The 20,000-nt window shown below is 43.0% G+C and overlaps 2 protein-coding genes across 11 annotated transcripts in view; one reads left to right on the top strand and one right to left on the bottom strand.

The window, feature by feature from the left end:
* LOC135095119 (ras-related protein Rap-1b-like) overlaps positions 1–10,138 on the top strand; it is a 45,056-nt gene extending 34,918 nt beyond the window's left edge. For 4 of the 5 annotated variants that reach the window (XM_063995865.1, XM_063995864.1, XM_063995867.1 and 1 more), the window contains 3 exons: positions 2,439–2,647; positions 2,932–6,746; positions 9,360–10,138. In XM_063995865.1, coding sequence (XP_063851935.1) covers positions 2,439–2,647; positions 2,932–3,081 — 359 coding nt within the window. In that variant the 3' untranslated portion in view covers positions 3,082–6,746; positions 9,360–10,138. The remainder of the gene's footprint in view (positions 1–2,438; positions 2,648–2,931; positions 6,747–9,359) is intronic. The other variant, XM_063995868.1, reaches the window with a different exon arrangement.
* A 328-nt stretch (positions 10,139–10,466) lies between these two features.
* Positions 10,467–20,000, bottom strand: part of LOC135095116 (neuroglian-like) — a 16,445-nt gene continuing 6,911 nt past the window's right edge. Inside the window, exons 4-16 of one of the 6 annotated variants that reach the window (XM_063995862.1) lie at positions 19,661–19,801; positions 19,120–19,235; positions 18,809–18,956; positions 18,502–18,617; positions 18,200–18,342; positions 16,809–17,589; positions 16,396–16,504; positions 15,654–15,876; positions 15,164–15,301; positions 14,577–14,792; positions 11,608–11,764; positions 11,197–11,504; positions 10,467–10,665 (exon numbers count right to left, since the gene is read on the bottom strand). In XM_063995862.1, the coding sequence (XP_063851932.1) occupies positions 11,751–11,764; positions 14,577–14,792; positions 15,164–15,301; positions 15,654–15,876; positions 16,396–16,504; positions 16,809–17,589; positions 18,200–18,342; positions 18,502–18,617; positions 18,809–18,956; positions 19,120–19,235; positions 19,661–19,801 (2,145 nt within the window). In that variant the 3' untranslated portion in view covers positions 10,467–10,665; positions 11,197–11,504; positions 11,608–11,750. Of the gene's footprint in view, positions 10,666–11,196; positions 11,505–11,607; positions 11,765–13,043; positions 13,226–14,366; positions 14,793–15,163; positions 15,302–15,653; positions 15,877–16,395; positions 16,505–16,808; positions 17,590–18,199; positions 18,343–18,501; positions 18,618–18,808; positions 18,957–19,119; positions 19,236–19,660; positions 19,802–20,000 lie in introns of those variants that run through there. The other 5 variants (XM_063995856.1, XM_063995859.1, XM_063995857.1 and 2 more) reach the window with 5 other exon arrangements.

Here is a 20,000-nt window from a genome sequence, read left to right as displayed (position 1 = left end):
TGATATTAAATTTTGTCCCCTGCTGCCCACAATATAGCTAAGATTTGGTCAGAAGAGTTGCCATAGGGAGGAATTAGACCTAAAATGTTCACAGCAGTCTTGTTTTTCTGTTTGTAATGCGGACAGCTGCGAAGACAGACACCGTGTGAGCAAAGATATTTACATTGTAGAAAATATATAGACCCTAAGACTACGATCCTAAAATATTCATGTTTACTTATTTACTTAGTTATTATTATTATTATTATTATTATTATTATTATTATTATTATTATTATTATTATTATTACTATTATTATTCACTTACGATAAAATTTCAGTGTTAAACAGATATAAATGATGACAGTAATAATGATGATATGATACTACTACTACTACTACTACTACTACTAATAATAATAATAATAATAATAATAATAATCCCAGTGCTGTAGCAACATCCGCTTTCACCTCTTGCTATACATTTTGCCATTAAAATACCATTACTAATATTTTTGTGTGAATAAATAGAGGATTAGATCAAATGCCTGTTTAAAATTACCCAGTGTGATAAATATTTTGCTGCTAATACGTGTGTGTGTGGAGAGAGAGAGAGAGAGAGAGAGAGAGAGAGAGAGAGAGAGAGAGAGTCGTGGTGGTGGTGATGGTGGTAGTGGTGTTAATATGAATGAAAAAAAAAAGGTTCAAATTTCTGATAGCCTTGTAATTCTTTCTGCTCGTTAAATAATTATGTAATGATGAAAGTTGTAATTAGATAAATAACTCAACGTGTGGAATTGCTAACCTCTCTCTCTCTCTCTCTCTCTCTCTCTCTCTCTCTCTCTCTCTCTCTCTCTCTCTCTCTCTCTCTCTGAAAGGCAAGTATGAGGACAGAAATAGTTCTCTCTCTCTCTCTCTCTCTCTCTCTCTCTCTCTCTCTCTCTCTCTCTCTCTCTCTCTCTCTCTCTCTCTCTCTCTCTCTCTCTCTCTCTCTCTCTCTCTCTCTCTCTCTCCGCCCACGCAAATGTGTGTGTGTGTTCAAGGACTTTATTTGACATCTCTTCTTCCTCCTCCTCCTCCTCCTCTTCTTCCTCCTCCTCCTCCTCCTCCTCCTCCTCATCTTCCTCCTCCTCCTCCTCCTCATCTTCCTCCTCATCCTCCCTCCTCCCTCCTCCTCCTCCTCCTCCTCCTTCCAGACACTTGATTGGACATTGTCAGAGTGGGAAGCTATTTGATTGGCCAGTGTGTGTTGAGAGTTGGGCGGAGCTTACTGGCCTAACGAGAGAGAGAGAGAGAGAGAGAGAGAGAGAGAGAGGAGAGAAGAGAGAGAGAGAGAGAGAGAGAGAGATGCTTTTATGTTTGAGCCCCTTCACACAAAAATATGAATAGAGGGAGAGGGAAAGAGAGAGAGAGAGAGAGAGAGAGAGAGAGAGAGAGAGAGAGAGAGAGAGAGAGAGAGAGAGAGAGAGAGAGAGAGAGAGAGAGAAAGAAAGAAAGAAATAGTGATTGCTTGTCACTCAAATGGAAGAGGAGGAGGAGGAGGAGGAGGAAGAGGGGAAAGAGAGCGAGGAAAAATGAAATGAGAGAGAGAGGGAGATAGAAAGAGAGAGAGAGAGAGAGAGAGAGAGAGAGAGAGAGAGAGAGAGAGAGAGAGAGAGAGAGAGAGAGAGAGAGAGATTTGAAACACAGACACATAACAACAACAACAACAACAACAATAACAACAACAATAATACAAAAAAAAAAAAACAGGTAAACAAAATACCTTTCTGAATCCAAATATAAAACAAATGAACAAATAAACAATAAACCCATAAATGAATAAATGAACAAGAGAAACAACACCAAATAAAGAAAAAGACGAATAAAAAGATTGAAACATTTTGACATGATTCAATTTTGTTGCACCTTCCTTTATTCCTATTCATTTATTATTCTCTCTCTCCCTCTTCTTCTTCTTCTTTGTCCCGCTTTCAGAAACTATTTGCCTTCTCGCCACTGTTTTCAAAGGCTACACATGCTTAACCACGTTCTCAAGAGTGTTTTTCCTGTTCATAATGCAGAAATCTTGTTAACCTGCCACTAGAACCTTAAAAATATCCTTAAAAACCGTTTGCTTGCTCACCACGACTCTTCAAAGGCCAGGAAGATTATTAACCACGTTCTCAAGAGTGTTTCACGTGTTAATAACGCAGAAATCTTGTTAACCTGCCACTAGAACCTTAAAAATATTCTTAAAAACCGTTTGCTTGCTCACCACGACTCTTCAAAGGCCAGGAAGATTATTAACCACGTTCTCAAGAGTGTTTCACGTGTTAATAACGCAGAAATCTTGTCAACCTGTCACTAGAACCATAAAAAAACACACACCCATTGGAAACTAGAGGAGATATGGCACAGAAATGTTTAATAATATGATTAGTAAAGTTATTATTCCACTAACTCCACTTTTACCCCAGGGACGGAGACGGCGCCGGTGGTGGTGGTGGGGAACAAGGTGGATCTGGAGAGGGAGCGTGCCGTCAGCTTCCAGAGGGCACAGAACTGGGTGGACACGTGTATGACCAACGCTTCTTATCTGGAAACATCAGCTAAATACAACATCAACGTGGGGGAACTGTTTAAGCAGCTACTCATCCGCACCTACGGCTTAGCGAACAACGAGATGGTACGTGAGGGCTGCGGGGTAGTGCGGGGAGCTTGGAAGTCACTAAGCATTCAAAAGCGCTTTACTCTCTCTCTCTCCCATAGGCCACAGAGTTCTCAAGAGTGTTTCTCCTGTTAGTAATTGTGGAAACTCGATCAATTTGTCACTAGAACCAGGATAACACCGTTGAGAACCCCACCACCAACCCTTGTACTTAACTTTCTCAAGCGCGTTAGAGGCTTGGGCGGGTCTTTTCAAACTTCCCCCGCGCTGTTTGAACTAACGGACGGCTGGGTGTGTTGCAGGCTCCGAGCGGGGCGAGAGGGCGGCTCAAGTCTCTCGGCAACATTATGGAAGTGGTTCGCCGGCGTTCCTTCAGCCTGGCCCAAGCCGCGTCCTGCTCTGCTATCCCTGATCACCCAGACATCAGGGACCACAAGTGTGTCCTCCTGTAGACGCTTCCACTCATCTCCCGGCGACCTCCACGCGTCCTCCAGCCTCCTACGGGGATATAAAATTACCTCTACGTGTTTCCACTAGTCTCCACTTTCCCTTCATCTCCACCAGACCTCCACTAGCGTCCTTTAGGGTATATAGTGAGCAAAATTAATACTAGACTAGAGGACTCCACCCACCTCCACTAGTGCTGCAGCAGGTGACCTCCATTTTCCCTCTGTGGTAACTAAGTGCCCTCCACTCATCTCCACTTGCCTTATGTGACTTCTAAGTGTACTTCCACTGGCCTCCACTTGTCTCCACGATGCCTCAGAATAATCTTCCACCCACGCTCATCTCCATTCATCTTCATTACCTCCTGTCGGCATCCACTCATCTCCGCGCGGCACGAAGAACTTTTGACTCATCTCCACGCTCCACTAAAGGTTTCCCACTCATCTCCACTCATCTCTACCCTCCACCAAGGATCTTCTCATCTCCACTCATCTCCAGCAGCCTCTTAGTAATCTCTCTCCTCCACTTATCTCCACCACACAGCCTCCTCCTCTGTCCTCCTCCTGCTCTTCTCCACACAGAGCTAAGGAATCTTCTGTTTGCTTCCATCTCATCTCCTCCAGTTCACCTCCCATCTCCACCTCCACTGACTCATCTCCACTCATCTCCACAAGGTCAAGTTCACAGCTTCCACAAATTCCTCGCTTCCCTTTCACCTGACCTGACCTACAGCGAACCTAACGTGACCTGACCTGACCTAACCTAACCCAAGCTAACCTAACATGACCTGACCTAGTCTAACCTGAAATAATACGTACAATCAAACCTGACCTTACCTAACCCAAGCTAACCTAACTTGACCTGACCTAACCTAAGATGATCTGACCTAACCTAACATAGCGTAAAGTAACTTGACCTAACCTGACTTGACCTGCTCTAACCCCATGAAACCTGATAGAGCCTAAACTCATCTAACCTGACCCAACTAAACCTAACCTAAACTAACTTAACCTGACCTGACATGACCTAATCCAATCTAACCTAACCTAACTTGACCTGGTGACCTCCTCAGCCTTACAGTGACCTGGGTGTCTTACAGCACTGATCTCGTGGCCTAATGTGACCTTCCTTGTGACCTCTGTGTGACCTGTATTAGCTTGTGAGGTCATCTTCGCCTCCCGTCTGACTGATCTACAGAGAGAGAGAGAGAGAGAGAGAGAGAGAGAGAATAGATATGTAGGTTGTAATGAGTGTTACTAAGTCGTATGTTGTTTGTGAGTAAAAATTTTCAAAAGCTGTGGTGTTGCGGTTAGCCCAACACACACACACACACACACACACACACACACACACACACATTGCCTCCAGTATGTTTCTGTGATTTAGTCATTAGTCTGTCTGTCTGTGTCACTGAAGCTATCAATGAATCACTAAGACGCCTTGTAACTGCGTCCGGAACAGCTTCGCGCGCTGATCCGAACCACTGAATCCTCTATCTGCTTCATTCCACCACGCAAGGGAACCGATCTCCACTCCTGCAGTAATGGTGGTGGGAACTATGAAGGTAATGATGGTGATGGTGATGATGGTGATAATAATAATAATGATAATGATAATGATAATAATAATGGTAATAATAATAATAGCTGCAACAGCAATAATAATGATAATACCGGCATCAATTGTAATAAAGGTCGCTATACAAGTAAATAAATTTCGATATATTTTAGTGTATTTTTTTTGTTGATGAAGTGGTGCTGATTAGATAGCGTAAAACAAAATTAATTATGTTTTTTTTTTTGTTACATAAATTGCTTCGTATAAAAAAAAGTACAAAGAAAAAAACATACGACCACTCTCTGTTTTCCGTTACATAGAAGTGAAAGTAATTGAGAAAGAAAAAAAAATGCAAAATTACGATAGAAATATGAGATTTGTTAACAGGAAGGAATTATATGAAGGAGGCTTGTTACTATTGGTGTTGTTGTTGTTGTTGCTGCTGTTGTTAGGGATGCGGCGATCCATATTCCGGTGGTTCGGATGAGCGGGAGGAAGATGTACGATAATTATGCATTCTTCGTCTGGAGGTGTTATAATCTTCAGCCCTATAGTATTATATAAGACGTGACAATACTAATAACAATAATAATATAACGATAGTTCGTAAAGCCAACTGGAAAGTGTATAACCAATTTGTAGTATGAAAAAAAAAAGTATATATACATATCTATATATTATTATCGGTGTATCAAAATATGGGAGTGAGTGAGAAGGGTGGTGGTGTTGGCAATACTGCTTAGGTGTTGTTGAGTGATAGCATGTTGAAGTGTGTTGAAATATGAATTATTGTATCATTCTCATACACTTATTTGTTTGTCTATTTTATCTGTTAATTTGTTTGTTTGTTTGTTCGTTCGTTTGTTTAGTCACTTGTTTGTTTGTTCGTTCGTTTATTAACATACGTAGGTGCTTGTTCATTTGTTTATTCGCTTGTTTATTTATAGATTTTTCAGTTAATCAAATACTCAGTTAATATATTTGCTTATCTGTATGTCTCTCTAGTCATTAATTTTCTGATTTATTTATGTACAAATTATTATTATTATTATTTTACATTTTTTTTTGTTTATTCAATTCACATATCGTTATTTATTTATTTTATCTATCTATTTTATTCATTTGTTTGTTTATTCATTTATTTATTTATATGCTTTTATTATCATTTATCCATTTATTTATATATTTATTTACTTGTTCTCTCTAATGACGGGTCGAGAGTTGAGCGGCTCGGAGCGGCGTGTTTCGATAGAGAGGGAAAGATGAGCGGTGTAAGAAGACGAGTAATAGTAATAAACTTCTCGCTATCAAATTTCCCCGCCTTTTTCTTAGGTGTAAACTGTTTTCTATTCTGTAATAAATAAAATGTGTTAAGTGTTGCATTTCTCTTGTTTTATTACGTACGGAAGATGGTAGAGATTCTTGTTTGCAGTAAGTTCCTTGGTTCATATTAATGTGTACTATAATATATATCTTTCAGCCAGCCCGTATTTATTATAATTGGGCCAAACACCATCCAGAAAGGTACTACTTGTATGAAATAGTGTTTATAGTTGTAGTTTAGCTGTAGTGTATAGTTTTTCCCATAGGTGTATAATTCTAAAATAGTTTGTATATTTATCTAGCTGTTTGGTATGATATTATTAAATCCTATGGTTTGTAATAATAATGATTGTGATAATTATGTAGCCTTGAAATAGTTTTGAAAAGTATAGCCTACGTGTAATGCTACGATAATTTTCTCATGACTTGTAATTCTAAGTCATATATCAAATTGGTTGGCTTTGGTAGTATTTTAGATTAAGATAATATAAAAATAAATACTTCTAAGACTTTTTAATATCAAGTAGCACGTAATTATTCTATTTAAGATTCAATGGTTCCATTCCGTCCCGAGGTGGCAACACTGCTTGGCTTTGCGACGTGGAGAGGAGTCGAGTGCTTCATTCATTCGTCCATTTTGACTTTGTCCGGCGTCCTGTGAACTTCTTTGACCTGCAGCAGCTTGATACTCCCAGGCGGGCAGGGAGAGAGTCACGGCTGTCTGGGGCTTGAGGAAGTGGTCAAAATAAGGAAGATTGGTCACTCCCAACAATTGCGTAATGGCTGAAAGGTAGGTAGACATATTTATTTCCTTTTCTTTTCATGTACTTGTAGTTTTAAGTGTTTGTATGTGCGGAGTGTTGCTTGTGTGAGCCTGTAAGCACACTCGGGGTCTATCTCGTGGTGTTCCTGCACGCACATAGGCAGTTTCGGAGGTATTGAGAGAGAGAGAGAGAGAGAGAGAGAGAGAGGTGGTGGTGGTGGTGGTGTGCCTAAACCGTACTCCCGTCTTTTGTAGTGGAGGTTCCTTATGTATTTTGTGGTGGTCGTATTTTTAAAGATTCTGTGTCGTATTTATCTTACAAGCTGTGAATGTTTCTTGCATACACACACACACACACACACACACACACACGCTTTGGACACACACACACACACACACACACACGCCTTGGTCAGTCAGTGCATTCCATTGGCTGATTGCGCTGTTAGGAAGACTATATTACCTTGTTTTATTTATATATTTTTCTATTGTACAATTTCTTAACGTGTCCTCTAAGTCTTGGTTGGTGTGGCATTATAAGAAAACTCGTGATGGTAGTTCTTTTCCTTCTACATACTGCACATTTGTTCGTTATGATCAGACCACCTCGTTTTGGCCGCAGTGTAGGGAGCTTCAGTTTGTCAAGCCTATCTTCGCAGTCTTTCTTCACCAAACTTTCACTTATTTTGTATTTTCTGTGTTTTTTTCTTGTCAATGTGTTTTTTTTTTTTACAGTTGTGGATTCTAAACTACTGCTGCAGAGTCTACTGTTGGTGTTGTGATATTTTCTTAATCATTTTCTCATCTTTGTATCTAAATGCTGCCCTCGTATTTGCCAACAAGTGGTGCACGTTCCTTATCTTGTCATTTATGTGGTCTTCAGGTGATGGCCAGCTGTTGATTACTACACTTAAGTCCATTTTCTTCTCAGATGCTTCAATTGTGTTCTCTGATTTGTAATTCCAGTCACGTCTCTTTTAAACTTATGCCAAATTTTATCACATCACATTTATCAGCATTCAAATCCATCTGCCATTTCTCAGTCCATTCATAATCCCGTGAGGTCTTTCTTTTAACCCCTTGCAAGAGTTTTCATCATTCACTTTCCCCCTGCAACTTTACATCATCAGCAAACACATACAAGTCTCAGTTCCAGTACTCGCATCTACAGTATATCATTGACGTGTATCAGGAAAATGAGTGGGGCAGACACTAATCCTTGTGGTACTCCAGGTTGAGTAATTTCCTGTTAGCATTGTTGTCATTTTCCATCCGTCCAGAATATCTTTGATCCACTCCAGTAATTTTTCCTGAATGCCTCCTACGTGTTTTAATTTCCACCTCAGTCTGGCGTGTGGTGTTACGTCCGATGCGTTCTTGAAATCCGAATAAATGTTGTCTAGCCATCCATCTCTCCTGTACAGTGCTCGTGTATTGTAATAGCTTAGAGTATTTGTTGCACATTATCTTCCTTTACTAAATCCAGATTGTCTCACTGTTACCATTTCAAGTTTTCCGAGTGGTGTACCCAGTTTTTTTTTTTTTTTTTTTCTATTTAGCTTACACTGCAGTACTGACTTCATAGCCCTAAGTGTGTTAATGTCTCACTGTTACCATTTCAAGTTTTCCGAGTGATCTACCCAGTTTTTTTTTTTTCAGTTTTCTATTATTTAGCCTACACTACAGTACTGACTTCATAGCCCTTAGTGTGTTTTCAGCTAAATTTTTGTATCCTGCATTCCCTGTTCTTGTGAGAGGAGGCTTAAGGTTTCTGTCAATAAACTGCCTTCCCTAGTTTTAATCTCGTGCTACTAACTCAACACCACTCAGTCAGTTGTCCGTGTTCTGTTTTCTGCACCACGTGTTCTTGAGTGTTATGACTGCCTCCTTGCTTGTTCTTTGTCTCTCCTGCATGTGTGGTAATCTTGTAGACCTAGAGTTTCATTCTGGTTTTGGTTGAGGTTAGTCTGAGATAGAATTTATGCTTTCTCTCTCTCTCTCTCTCTCTCTCTCCAGTATCTTCATTGTGCTGTACCTACATCCTTTCTTGGCAAACATTTCCTTCCTTAGTTTTGTTTTATGTCCCTTGACTAGAAAAATGTAGTCGTTTCCCTGTTCTTTTTCTTAGTTTCATGTTTTCCCCCAGTTTCCCCTCCCTTCCTCAGACAGACGCCCAGTTATTGTTCTTTTCATCCTCTTCTGTTAGTGTGCCAAGATTTTCCAATAACTTCCCTCCTGTTGTTGCTGATTATCGGAAGGTTATTTAAATTAGTTCATTCTTGCTTGTGTTAGCTTATTTATTGGTGTGTGTGTGTGTGTAAGGTCTGTAATGGCTGATGAAGATTAAGAAAGTTGTAACTTCTCTGTTCATTTTGTCTTGTCTTGGCTCAGATGCATTTAGTCTTTGGGTTTGAATAATCAGTGCACTTCATATTCCAGTCAAGGTTTTAATTAATGCAGAAGCAGTATTGTTTGTTGTGTTTATTGGCAATACTTCAAGTACAAGTTTCCTGATCTGGTGTAGTAAACATTGCAGGAATATATGATTTATTACAGGAATATTATGATTTATTATATGTATTTATTTATTTTTTGCTGTAATTCAACTCTACAAGCTTCCTGATGGGTATCTTCCCGCAGCGTGATGGAAGGTGGTGGCTGGTGTGCTGTAGTGCTGTGTGGGTGGTTGCTGCAGGATAGAGGCACACTTGCAAGACCCTGTTCCTGATGGGTATCTTCCCACAGCATGATGGAAGGTGGTGGCTGGTGTGCTGTAGTGCTGTGTGGGTGGTTGCTGCAGGATAGAGGCACACTTGCAAGACCCTGTGCCAATTGTTCCACTCTCCACTGCCAGCTGGTTCTAGTTTTCCTGGTGTCCTGTGTTTTGGTTCATATTTCTACAACAAAATGCAGCAGCACATTGTCTCAATAAGCAAGTTCACCCAAAGTTATTAATTAAATTGAATAAACAAGAAAAATAATATGGAACTTGTAGCTTTTCAAATTATAGTCATTCCCTTCTGGTGGTTATGCTCTGCCTGTGCTCTGCCCCCTTCCCTCTGACTCACCTGACTGGCTGGTGGTGATGAAACCAGCTCAGTAAGATTGTGCCCTGTATACACGAGATTTAATTAATATTTTTTTAAGAAAACTGAATTTGATTGTGACTTTACTCCACTTACCAGCATTTTCTTGAAAAAATAATCAAATCTCGTGTATACAGGGCACAATCTCACTGAGATGGTTTGCACCACCACCAGCCAATCAGCTGAGTCTTCTAAGTTTACAAGTTATTATATTGTGCCTTCAAATTAAATGTTATGTATCTCAAGTGACATGAAAAGGTGCAGACTGCCATATTTAATAAACTATCAAATGTGCAGACTGCCTTGTTTTAATAAACTATCAAATATGTGCAACTTAATTATCTATATAAATATACAAGAATATTTTCCTAAAGAGCATATAAATACAAGAATATTTTCCTAAAGAGCAAAGCACCCCACAGAAAAAGCATACAAGACAAAAAAAAAACAGTGGCAAACTTAAGAGTAAAAAACATCATTACTACCGTTTTGAAATAACCAACAACTTCACTACCGTTTTGAAATAACCAACAACTTCTACATTAATTACAATCATTAACCCATAACTGTGCAGCAATGGAATACAAGAGGGACGACACCCAGATCCAAAGTAAATAAACAGAATCCTCTTCCTCAAAACTCACTCTCACAATCAATCCACCTGCACCAATCATAGCTGGTGGTAGACTGCTGGTTCATTCTCATGTGCTTCCTCAGCTGCCACCAGTTCCTGAGGCAGCACTGAGGTTGTCTTGTGGCTTCTCATCTCCCTGCAGTGATGGGTTTGTTGAGTAGGGCACCTTGCCACTGTGCTACCTGCTTCATCTATCCTGCTGCTGCTGCTGCCTCCATCATCTGCCCTGCAATATTACAAAGCTGTGAGGTTCTGAAATTGTGGCTGGCACCACCACTATCACCAAATTGAGGGGAGGGCAGAGGATGGTAGTTCCTGTCAGGTGAGAGGCAGGAATGAACACATTATCTAAAGAGGCTGGCTGTAATGCATGCTGGTAGGGAGTTTCTACTAGGCTTACCCTCTATCCACTAGAGAACAACACACAAGCCTCTATCCTCCCAGCAAATGACATTGTGTGGTTGTCCCCTAAGGCAGCTGAACAAGGATTGGTGTGTTATACAAGAGGGATAATCTCCCTTTCACTCTGGAACTCACTTCAATCCCAGGTGTATTTATCTATTTATATTTGATATCTATTTCCAAAAACTAGCCCAGATGATGGCTGCATAAAAAATCTGCATTTATTTCCATTTGTGTTCACTCCTTCCATTCTCCAATCCTCTCAAATTTGCTGTCATCACTCTCACATGCATTTCATCATTCAATCCAATGCTACACACACCTCACAGTGCTGCACAAGCCACGTGTTCCTCACCTGATTGTATACTTGAGCTGCTGCAGCAGAGGGCAGCCCTCCAAGACAGTGATGCCAAGGCTGTGAGCAGCGCACAGCAGCAGTGTGATGTCTGGCTGCTGCAGCTGCAGGTCAAATCCATACAAGAAGTCCAGTACAAGTGACAGGCCCTTGCTGGACACTTCATGAAGCTGCAGCAACATCATGCCCATGCCAGCATTGCAGTCCAAGAATTTCTGAATGACAAGGCTCTGTGTCACCAACACAAAGGAGTGGACCATGAAGTGCTGGCCGTCACCAGCCACTAGACACACATCGCTGTGAGTTCCCTGGGAAGAAATAGTGGCTTAAATAGCAAGGCAATAATACTCCATCTCCCCTTCCTACCCTCAGCCCCACCAGGCAGTTAGTACACAAGATCAAGACACTCACCAGCTTCCTCAAGGTTTGTATAATTTGGATGTGCTCTTGTCTGAACACTTGCTCTTCCATCATGCCAACCCACACCATTACGTCTTCAGCTTCCTCATCACTGAACGGAGGCGTCATGTCCTGCATGGGCCTGTCCTCATCCTCTAGCAGGAAGACACTGAACAGAGAAACTTAGACACACAGGAAGAAAGGTGCAATTACAGTGTGTGTGTGTGTGTGTGTTATTCATCCCCAATCATCTGCTGGTCTCAAGACACCATTCCCTACAGAAAGAGCTCAGAGTTCACAGTGGGCAGAACTGAGACCACTCACCAGGACAGTGAAGTCACAACCCTTTGGCTTACATCCCATTTTTCTCGCAAGTCTATTTAACAGTGGTGTTCTTCAGGGTTCTGTTCTGTCACCCACTCTATTTCTATTATTCACCAATGATCATCTATGCCAAATTTATTGTCCTCTCCACTCCTACACTGATGATACCACCCTGTATTTTTCCACATCACTAATAATTACAGTAAGAGGGACTGACCAGGTCTGATAATTATAGCTAGCTCTTGAATGGTGCAGGGTAGCTGTTAGTGTTATTTATCTAGTCATCTGTCAACCAGCCATTCCCTTACAGAAATAGCTCAAAGCTCACAGTGACCTATCTTTGGGCAGAACTGAACCCACTCGCATGCCACACACCAGGACATCACGGTCACAACCCCTCAGCTTACATCCTGCACAAACTTCCTAATGGTGAATAAGACCTACACATTAACAGGCTCGCCAATCTGCCTCGCTGCACCCAGAACCCGAACCCAAACCACCTGAGTAATAATGACTACACTACATGGTGTGTGTGTGTGTGTGTGTGTATCCTTCTCTATCTCTCCCCTCATGCATGGTTCAGGAGACAACAGAGCACAAAATAAACAACAAACGTAACATTTTATTATATTGTAATCCTCCAAGTCATCAGATATCATACTATTGCACTCAATGCCCTAAGATAAACCTCAATAATAATAATAATAATAATGATAATAATAATAACAATAATACACACTACAATACTGGCATTCGCTTATGACTTCAAACCACAAACGAGTAAAATAACAATACGGAGAAGAAAGGACATGCGTATTACGTGCTTATGTGATGAGTACATATACATATCAACTCTACATAGAACAGCGACAACCACAGAAGGAAATACATGCCAATACAAGGCAGCTCCTACGTATTCAAAGGGAGACACACTGACGTAACTTGCATGCACTGAACTTCTACGCCAGCATCCTTACATCTACTTGGAGTGTTTGATTAGAAAGTGTTTTTTTTTTTTTTCACTAAACCAGCATCATTACGCTAAGCAGGAGTGTTTAGGGTGCTCAACATCTCACTGGAAGGAATGTAGTCTCAAGCCAGTCAAGCTAAACACTTAAACATACCCACACAATAAGAACACTGGGAAGGAACGTTGAAGGTGAGGCAAGTATGACCGAGAGGGAAGCTGTCTCGAACAAGTCATGTCACAAACACAAAAAAAATTGATGAGCAAGGTGAAGCCACAACAGTGTCCTGGGACGGCACGCCAAGCAGGACACTCGGCTGACAACACGAGACTCGGCAACTGTCAGGAGCGAATACATAACATGAAGTCCATCGTGACGTGACAAGGGCTTTTTAGAATATCAGAGAGGAGCAAGCCTAGTATGCAAGTCTGACAAAAAAGATTTCCATTGATGGAATGAACGGGTCACACTGGAATGAGAGTTGGTGCAATAATAGCCTCAGTTACTTTTGTATTGCCACTGTGGGAATGACCAGCGTGTGTGTGTATCATACAATGCCGCCAGGGATGCTGTGTGGGTAAAATGCCACTGGTGGTGTGTGTGCACCTACACTGAGAGCACACACACGTACACAGACCTACGAACACATTAGTTAATGCCAACACATGAGCAGGTTTGGATGTACACACGTACACACTATAAGCAAAAAGTACATCACGGCTGAACCAGACACAAAACAAGACTTAGTCTGTCAACTGATTATTGTGTTTGTGAATGAATCACTGAAAATAGTTGTCAACTGATTATTGTGTTTGTGAATGAATCACTGAAAATACCAAACATCCAAACATCTGTTCTTTGCAATATTAAGTCACTAACACCAATGGCATGCCTGCACATCTACAAATGATGCATATTTTCATAAATATTCCTTAATTTTGTAAATTTGACATTTTGATAATTTATGTTTTTTTCTGATGGAGTTAGAAAGGTAAGTGATTAATCTAACACATACTGTGTAGAAATGACAATGTAATTTGAAACTGGTGCAAATATAATGATTATCATTAATGTTATATAAAACAATGTTCCCAAAAAAGTAAAGAACGCTCACTAACTACTACCAAACATAATGTAGGCTCAAAAATATCCTGGAATAAAAAGAAAAGCATCATTAATTAATGTAAGGCTCAGCGCACCACCAGCCCATACTTGCTCTGGGTGACAGGCGGCGACGCCACCCCGTCTTCTTCCCCCATTCCAAACACAATACATCAGTTTCGATACTTTGATCTTTGACATTAATTCTTCTTACTTCTACAGTGTGTACGTTAATGTAGCGGCGATCAGTGAGTGTTACCTACTGCCCACATCTGTATATCAGTCCCCACAAGGCAACGTGAGTAAGAAGGGAACAACCACACACCACAGCGATACTAATGCTGAGAAACACTACTCATTACTGGAATACGCACTCACGGCGGCCACCCAGTACTCATGTACCGCCTGGGAAGAGATTAGGGGACACCACATCCACACACACGCAGGAAGGAAGGAATGGCGGCTACAGGCTACCAAAGCACACCAAACCTTCCATGCTCCAGCGAGGCGGCCATGGCGGGGCAGCTCAAGCAGCTGGTGCCTCGGTGGTGGTCGTGGCCTCTTCCTCCTGCTGTGTCTCCTCCTTACCACTCCCCTGTGCCTCCTGCTGCTGTGTCGAGGCTCGGGATACCGTCAGCTCCTTGTTAATAGCAACCACGGCCTCCAAGGTGTGCTGCGTGACGTTATGCTGGCCAAGCACCACAGACTGAAGCTCCATCACCGCCTCGCGCAGCTGAGACACCTCCACGCGCAGGTCCTCCAGTTGGTGGCAGGACTGACCCCCGCTCATCTGCCTGTCTAGAGCTGTGTGCACCGAGATGGTAATACTGTTAATGACGATATAGTGATGGGAGTATGATTTAGTTGTTTGTATTCTTTATGTTTATTTCATTTGATATTGCGCATTTACAAGCAGTATGAGTAGTATCACGCCAGATACGCTTTAATTCGACAGAATAGCATTTCGTAATCAAATATTAATTACAAGTACACTGTTAAAACACTTGCATCACTGACATACCTAAATGGTAGTCTGAACACCCATGAAAGCAACTTCATTTTGCAAATATCAGTAACTTGTAGATTGGTAGAGAATATTATCACACACACACACACACACACACACACACGAGTAACCGTACAAAATATCAAAAAGCACAGCAGGGGACACTCACGCAGTACGTTGAGCACAGCCTGGCCGTAAGCATAGCCCAGCGGAGAGGAGGCGTTGCAGGCGTAGTTCCCGACATCAGTAGCGGAGACTCCGGCGATGACCAGACGCGGGCCCTCGATGGTGCGGCGGAGGTGGCGGTCTGGGGGTGTGGGGGTGGGAGACGTGAGAAGAGAGGGGTGGGAGCAAATGGTAGTGAGATGGGATATATAGGAAAAAAGGGGAGAGAAGGGAATATATGGGGAAAAAAGACGAGGTGAGAGGTGACGTATGGAAAACAGGAAGAGGAAAGGTAAGAGATGACACGAATAAAAAAATAAAAAATAAATAAAATGTTATAAAAAGAGATTAGAAGGTTTGTGGAAATATCCTACTAATTTCTGGGCACTTTATTTCTAAGCAATTAACATACACACACACACACACACACACACACACACACACTCTCTCTCTCTCTCTCTCTCTCTCTCTCTCTCTCTCTCAAACACACATACCTCTGGGAGAAAGACGGCGTCCATTCAACATCCAGGTGTAAACGACATCCGTGGTTGAATTAGTGTCACAGGTGAAGGTCACGGTGGCTCCCTCATGCACGGTCTGGGAGGAGATGGGCTCGCGGAACACAGGGGCCTGCTCCACCGTCACACGCATCACGGAACTTTTCTCTTTCCCCACGCCATTATGTACTGTGCACGCATACTCACCCGCGTCCTCCAGCTGGAAAGAAATATTGCCTTCTTTTATGGATTTAGGTCAGTGACGGAAAAGAAAACAACCCCAAAATCGCATAATTGTATGAGAGAGAGAGAGAGAGAGAGAGAGAGAGAGGGGGGGGGGGGGAGACGAAAAACAAAACATAAAGAGTTCCGTAGTCAATTTTTTTTACCTGTTATGAATTTTTGGCCAGTAACGAAAAAAATAATAATAAATAAATAAAAAGCTCGTTCAATATGCCACTTCCAAATTAACATAACTATGGAGAAATAAAAAACGAAAAAAATAAATAAATAAGAAAAGATGGAAAAATCAGAAGAGGTAAACAGTTCCTGAGCCGAACAATTAAAAAAAAGAAGGAGCGCACTTAACAACTCTTGCATTGATAAGATGGAGAGACATTATAATACCAAAACAGCATGATGGAAGAGAGAGAGAGAGAGAGAGAGAGAGAGAGAGAGAGAGAGAGAGAGAGAGAGAGAGAGAGAGAGAGAGAGAGAGAGAGAGAGAGAAAATACGTACCTGAGTGTCGGCAAATACTAGCGTCCTCCCGTGGTTCTTGGTAGTCACTCTGGTGTTAGGGAGCGTAACTACATCGTCCACGCGTTTCCATATGATCTCTGGAACTGGCCTGCGCACACACACACACACACACACAAACGGCGGAGGAAGACAGAAATGTACACGTGAGACTGATTGATTAATAAAAAGTTTTGGCGCCGCAACAAGGCCACGCAACGCCATCCTTTCATTAATTGCATATTTCACACACACACACACACACACACACACACACACACACACACACACACACACACATACGGTGCAGTTTATTTACAGGAAGACAAGATGGAAGAAAGAGGGAAGGAAAAAATAGACCAACAACTCTCTCTCTCTCTCTCTCTCTCTCTCTCTCTCTCTCTCTCTCTACTTACTCTCCCCCGTAGATGCACCAAAGGGTATTCTCCTCGCCCGCTTTAAAGGTGACCTCCTCCGCAGACGTGAACATCGGGAAGCTCTCCACGTTGACCATGTCCTCCTTCAGGTTGTGCGTCCCGTCCTCAGGGTCCTTCACCTTGATATGGACGATGGAGGCGATGGAGTAGTCATAGGGGCGGAAGGGCGTGTTAGCAAGGCACATGAACTCAAATCCTTGCTCTGCTGTGTCATCCTCGTGTGTGACGTGAGTGAACCACAGGTCGCCGTTGGGGTCTGTCACTACGCGCTCGTCCTTTACAAATTCAAGCTCGATGTTCTCCGGGTGGTCGATGGCGCGCACCCACGTCAGCGCTGGCTCCGGGAACGCGAAGGCCTTAGGGCAGGATAGCTTGTAGGGACGCCCAAGCTCCGCGACCAGATTATACGTGTCACTCGGCTCATCATCGTTAGAGAAGTAAATGCTGCTGACGTTCAAAAGATAGATTGGGTCGGAGGCTGCGGTGCCCAGGTCGTTGTAGGCAAAGCACTGATACATCCCATTGTCCTCCATGCCAGGCTGGGAGATGACAAGACTACCCGTGTCCTCCTCCAGGGACAGCCGTGGGTCAGCCTGCCATGCCAGCGCCTCTCCGTCCTTCGTCCAGCGGTAGTTTGGTGTAGGTGCGCCATCTGCCTCACACTCCAAGACAACTGGCAGGGCGGACCTCGACTTGGTTTCCTGGAGGTCATACAGCACTTCCTTGCGGGACTGCTTCACGATCATTGGTGGGGACTTGACTGGGGGAGGAGGGGAAGGCAAATATGTAGTTATTAAGGGGTTATAGTTGTTAGAGAGGTTATAGTTTATTTACTAAAAGCAGGAAGGTCTGTTAAGTGATGGATGTGACGAGGTGTGAGGGGGGGGTGGATGGAGGAAATATGCATGGTGGAAGGATGGGCTGAGGTAAGGGTTGGGTGGATGACTGATTATTCCATGGAGAGAGTGATCTGAATGACTGGATAGCTGAATTGCCGACTGACTGATTGAGCAACTGAATGACTCTTCCCGCTCTTCTTTGCCTGAACTTCTTCCTTCCTCTTATTCTATAACCTTCCAACTAACCTAACCTAACCTAACCTAACTTAAGCTAACCTAACCTAACGACTCTCCTTCCCCTCTATTTCAACTTCTCCCTTCCTTTCACTTCATAACCTTCAAACTCCGAAAACTTCTATCCTTTCTTCCATTTAACTGACTGAATGGCTGACTGACTGACTGACTCTCTCCTTCCCCTCTATTTCAACTTCTCCCTTCCTTTCACTCCATAACCTTCCAACTCTGAATACTTCCATCCTTTCCTGCACCTCACCTCTCCCAACTTGCCAACTCCATCTCCCCATCACTTACTGGTCAACTGTATCGACTTCTCCTCCTTGCCCACGGTGTTCTCAGCGCGACACGAGTACTGGCCGAGGTCTTCTGAGGTCACAGACACCACAGTGAGAGTCGACTGAACCCCGAACTCCTCCTTCAAGTCAGTGGTTAGAATCCTGAAGGAGGAGGTGGAGGAAGAAGATGAGAAATTATATGTAGCGGTGGAGTATAATGGCATAGAGGAATATACATGATAGAAAAGTATATATGCACGTAAACAGCGAGGTATGTCCGGCACTCTTAACACAGCACCGGGAATTCCTAGTGAGAGGTACCTGGTGTTGGCGGCGCCCAGTATTGGCTCGTCATCCTTGTACCAGGACACGTCAGCAGAAGGGAAGGAGGAGACTGTGCACTCCAGCTGCACCTCTTCGTTTGTGGTGGTGAAGACCTGCGGGTGATGGTGGTGGTGGTGGTGGAAACAGTAATAATAGTAGTAGTAGTTGTTGTAGAAGTCGTAGAAGACAAAATGAAGCAATCTCTCTCTTTCACATCATTCAACACATCATTAACACATCCCAACACCTCCACACACACTACTAACTCCCATACCCTCCCAACACACACACACACACCACCTACCCTGCTGGCCGGCACGGTAATATCTGGAGCAAACTGTACTTCCAGCTGTATACGCGACGTGGCTGGCTCCCCTATACCATTGTCAGCGTAGCACACGTACAAGCCGCGGTGGTCCTTCTGCACAAGGGGAAGGTCCATCTGATTGGATCTGCCCAGGGTGAGGGAAGGGTGTCAGGGTGAAGGGGTAGGAGTGTAAGAGCGTGAGGAGTGTACGTCAGGGGGCTAAGACTAGGAATAAGTGGTACGGTCAGTAGATTATTTTACCTGGGGATACCTGGCCCTCTGCTCACCCTCAGCCTCGCAAAACTTACTTGAAAAACCTCCCACCGAAGTAAGGCAGCTCGTCGTTTAGTCTCTCCCAGTACACGTCCGGCTTTGGTGACCCCCCTGGCTGGCAGTCAATGCTAATGGAGTCCCCTTCTGTTACCTGACGAAGGGAGGAAGGGCGGTGTAGTGATGCGTGCGTCAAATGGTGATGGAAGGTGCAGGACAGATGGGTATGAGGAAAAGAAATGAGATGGTGAGTAAAGTTAGAGAAAACTGAGAAAAGACGTAAAATAAAAAGAAATAAGGATTTTCTCTCAGCAGGTCTTTAGTCTATTTTCCAAGGCCACAGAGTTGATCAGCCGGGTTCTCAAGAGTGCTTCTCCTGTTATTAGCGTAAAAATCTTGCTAATCTGTCACTAGAACCCAAAAAAAGCACCCTTAAAAACCAGTGTCACTTCAAATAGAGGTGTTTCAGAAGACGTTCCTCAGTAAGGGAAGAAATACGAACTAGTAATGAAAACGAGGGAAATGTAGAATGTTTAATAGAAAATGGATCTCGCCGTCAGCACCTTCTTCAGCACTCACCGTCAGCGTCTTGGTGATGTTGTCGGTGAAGTAAGGGGCGGACTGGAGGGACACCGGGACATCAGCGTTGATTCTCTGACTGTCCCCGAAGTCCACAGTGCAGCGGTACAGCCCCACGTCCTCCTCCGTCATTGTCTTGATCTGAAGGAGGAAGTGATGGTGGTGATGGTGGTGATGGTGGTGTGTGTGTGTGTGTGTGTGTGTGTGTGTGTGTGTGTGTGTGTGTGTGTGTGTGTGTGTGTGTGTGTGTGTATTAGCATCCGTAACAATGAAAACAACAATATTACAACAACAACAACAACAACAGCAACAGCAACTACTACCACTACTACTACTACTA

Source organism: Scylla paramamosain, chromosome 47 (assembly GCF_035594125.1).
Source record: "Scylla paramamosain isolate STU-SP2022 chromosome 47, ASM3559412v1, whole genome shotgun sequence".
Taxonomy (NCBI): domain Eukaryota; kingdom Metazoa; phylum Arthropoda; class Malacostraca; order Decapoda; family Portunidae; genus Scylla; species Scylla paramamosain.
The sequence above is the reverse complement of the archived record's forward strand: the minus strand, read 5'-3'. Positions and strand labels throughout refer to the sequence as shown.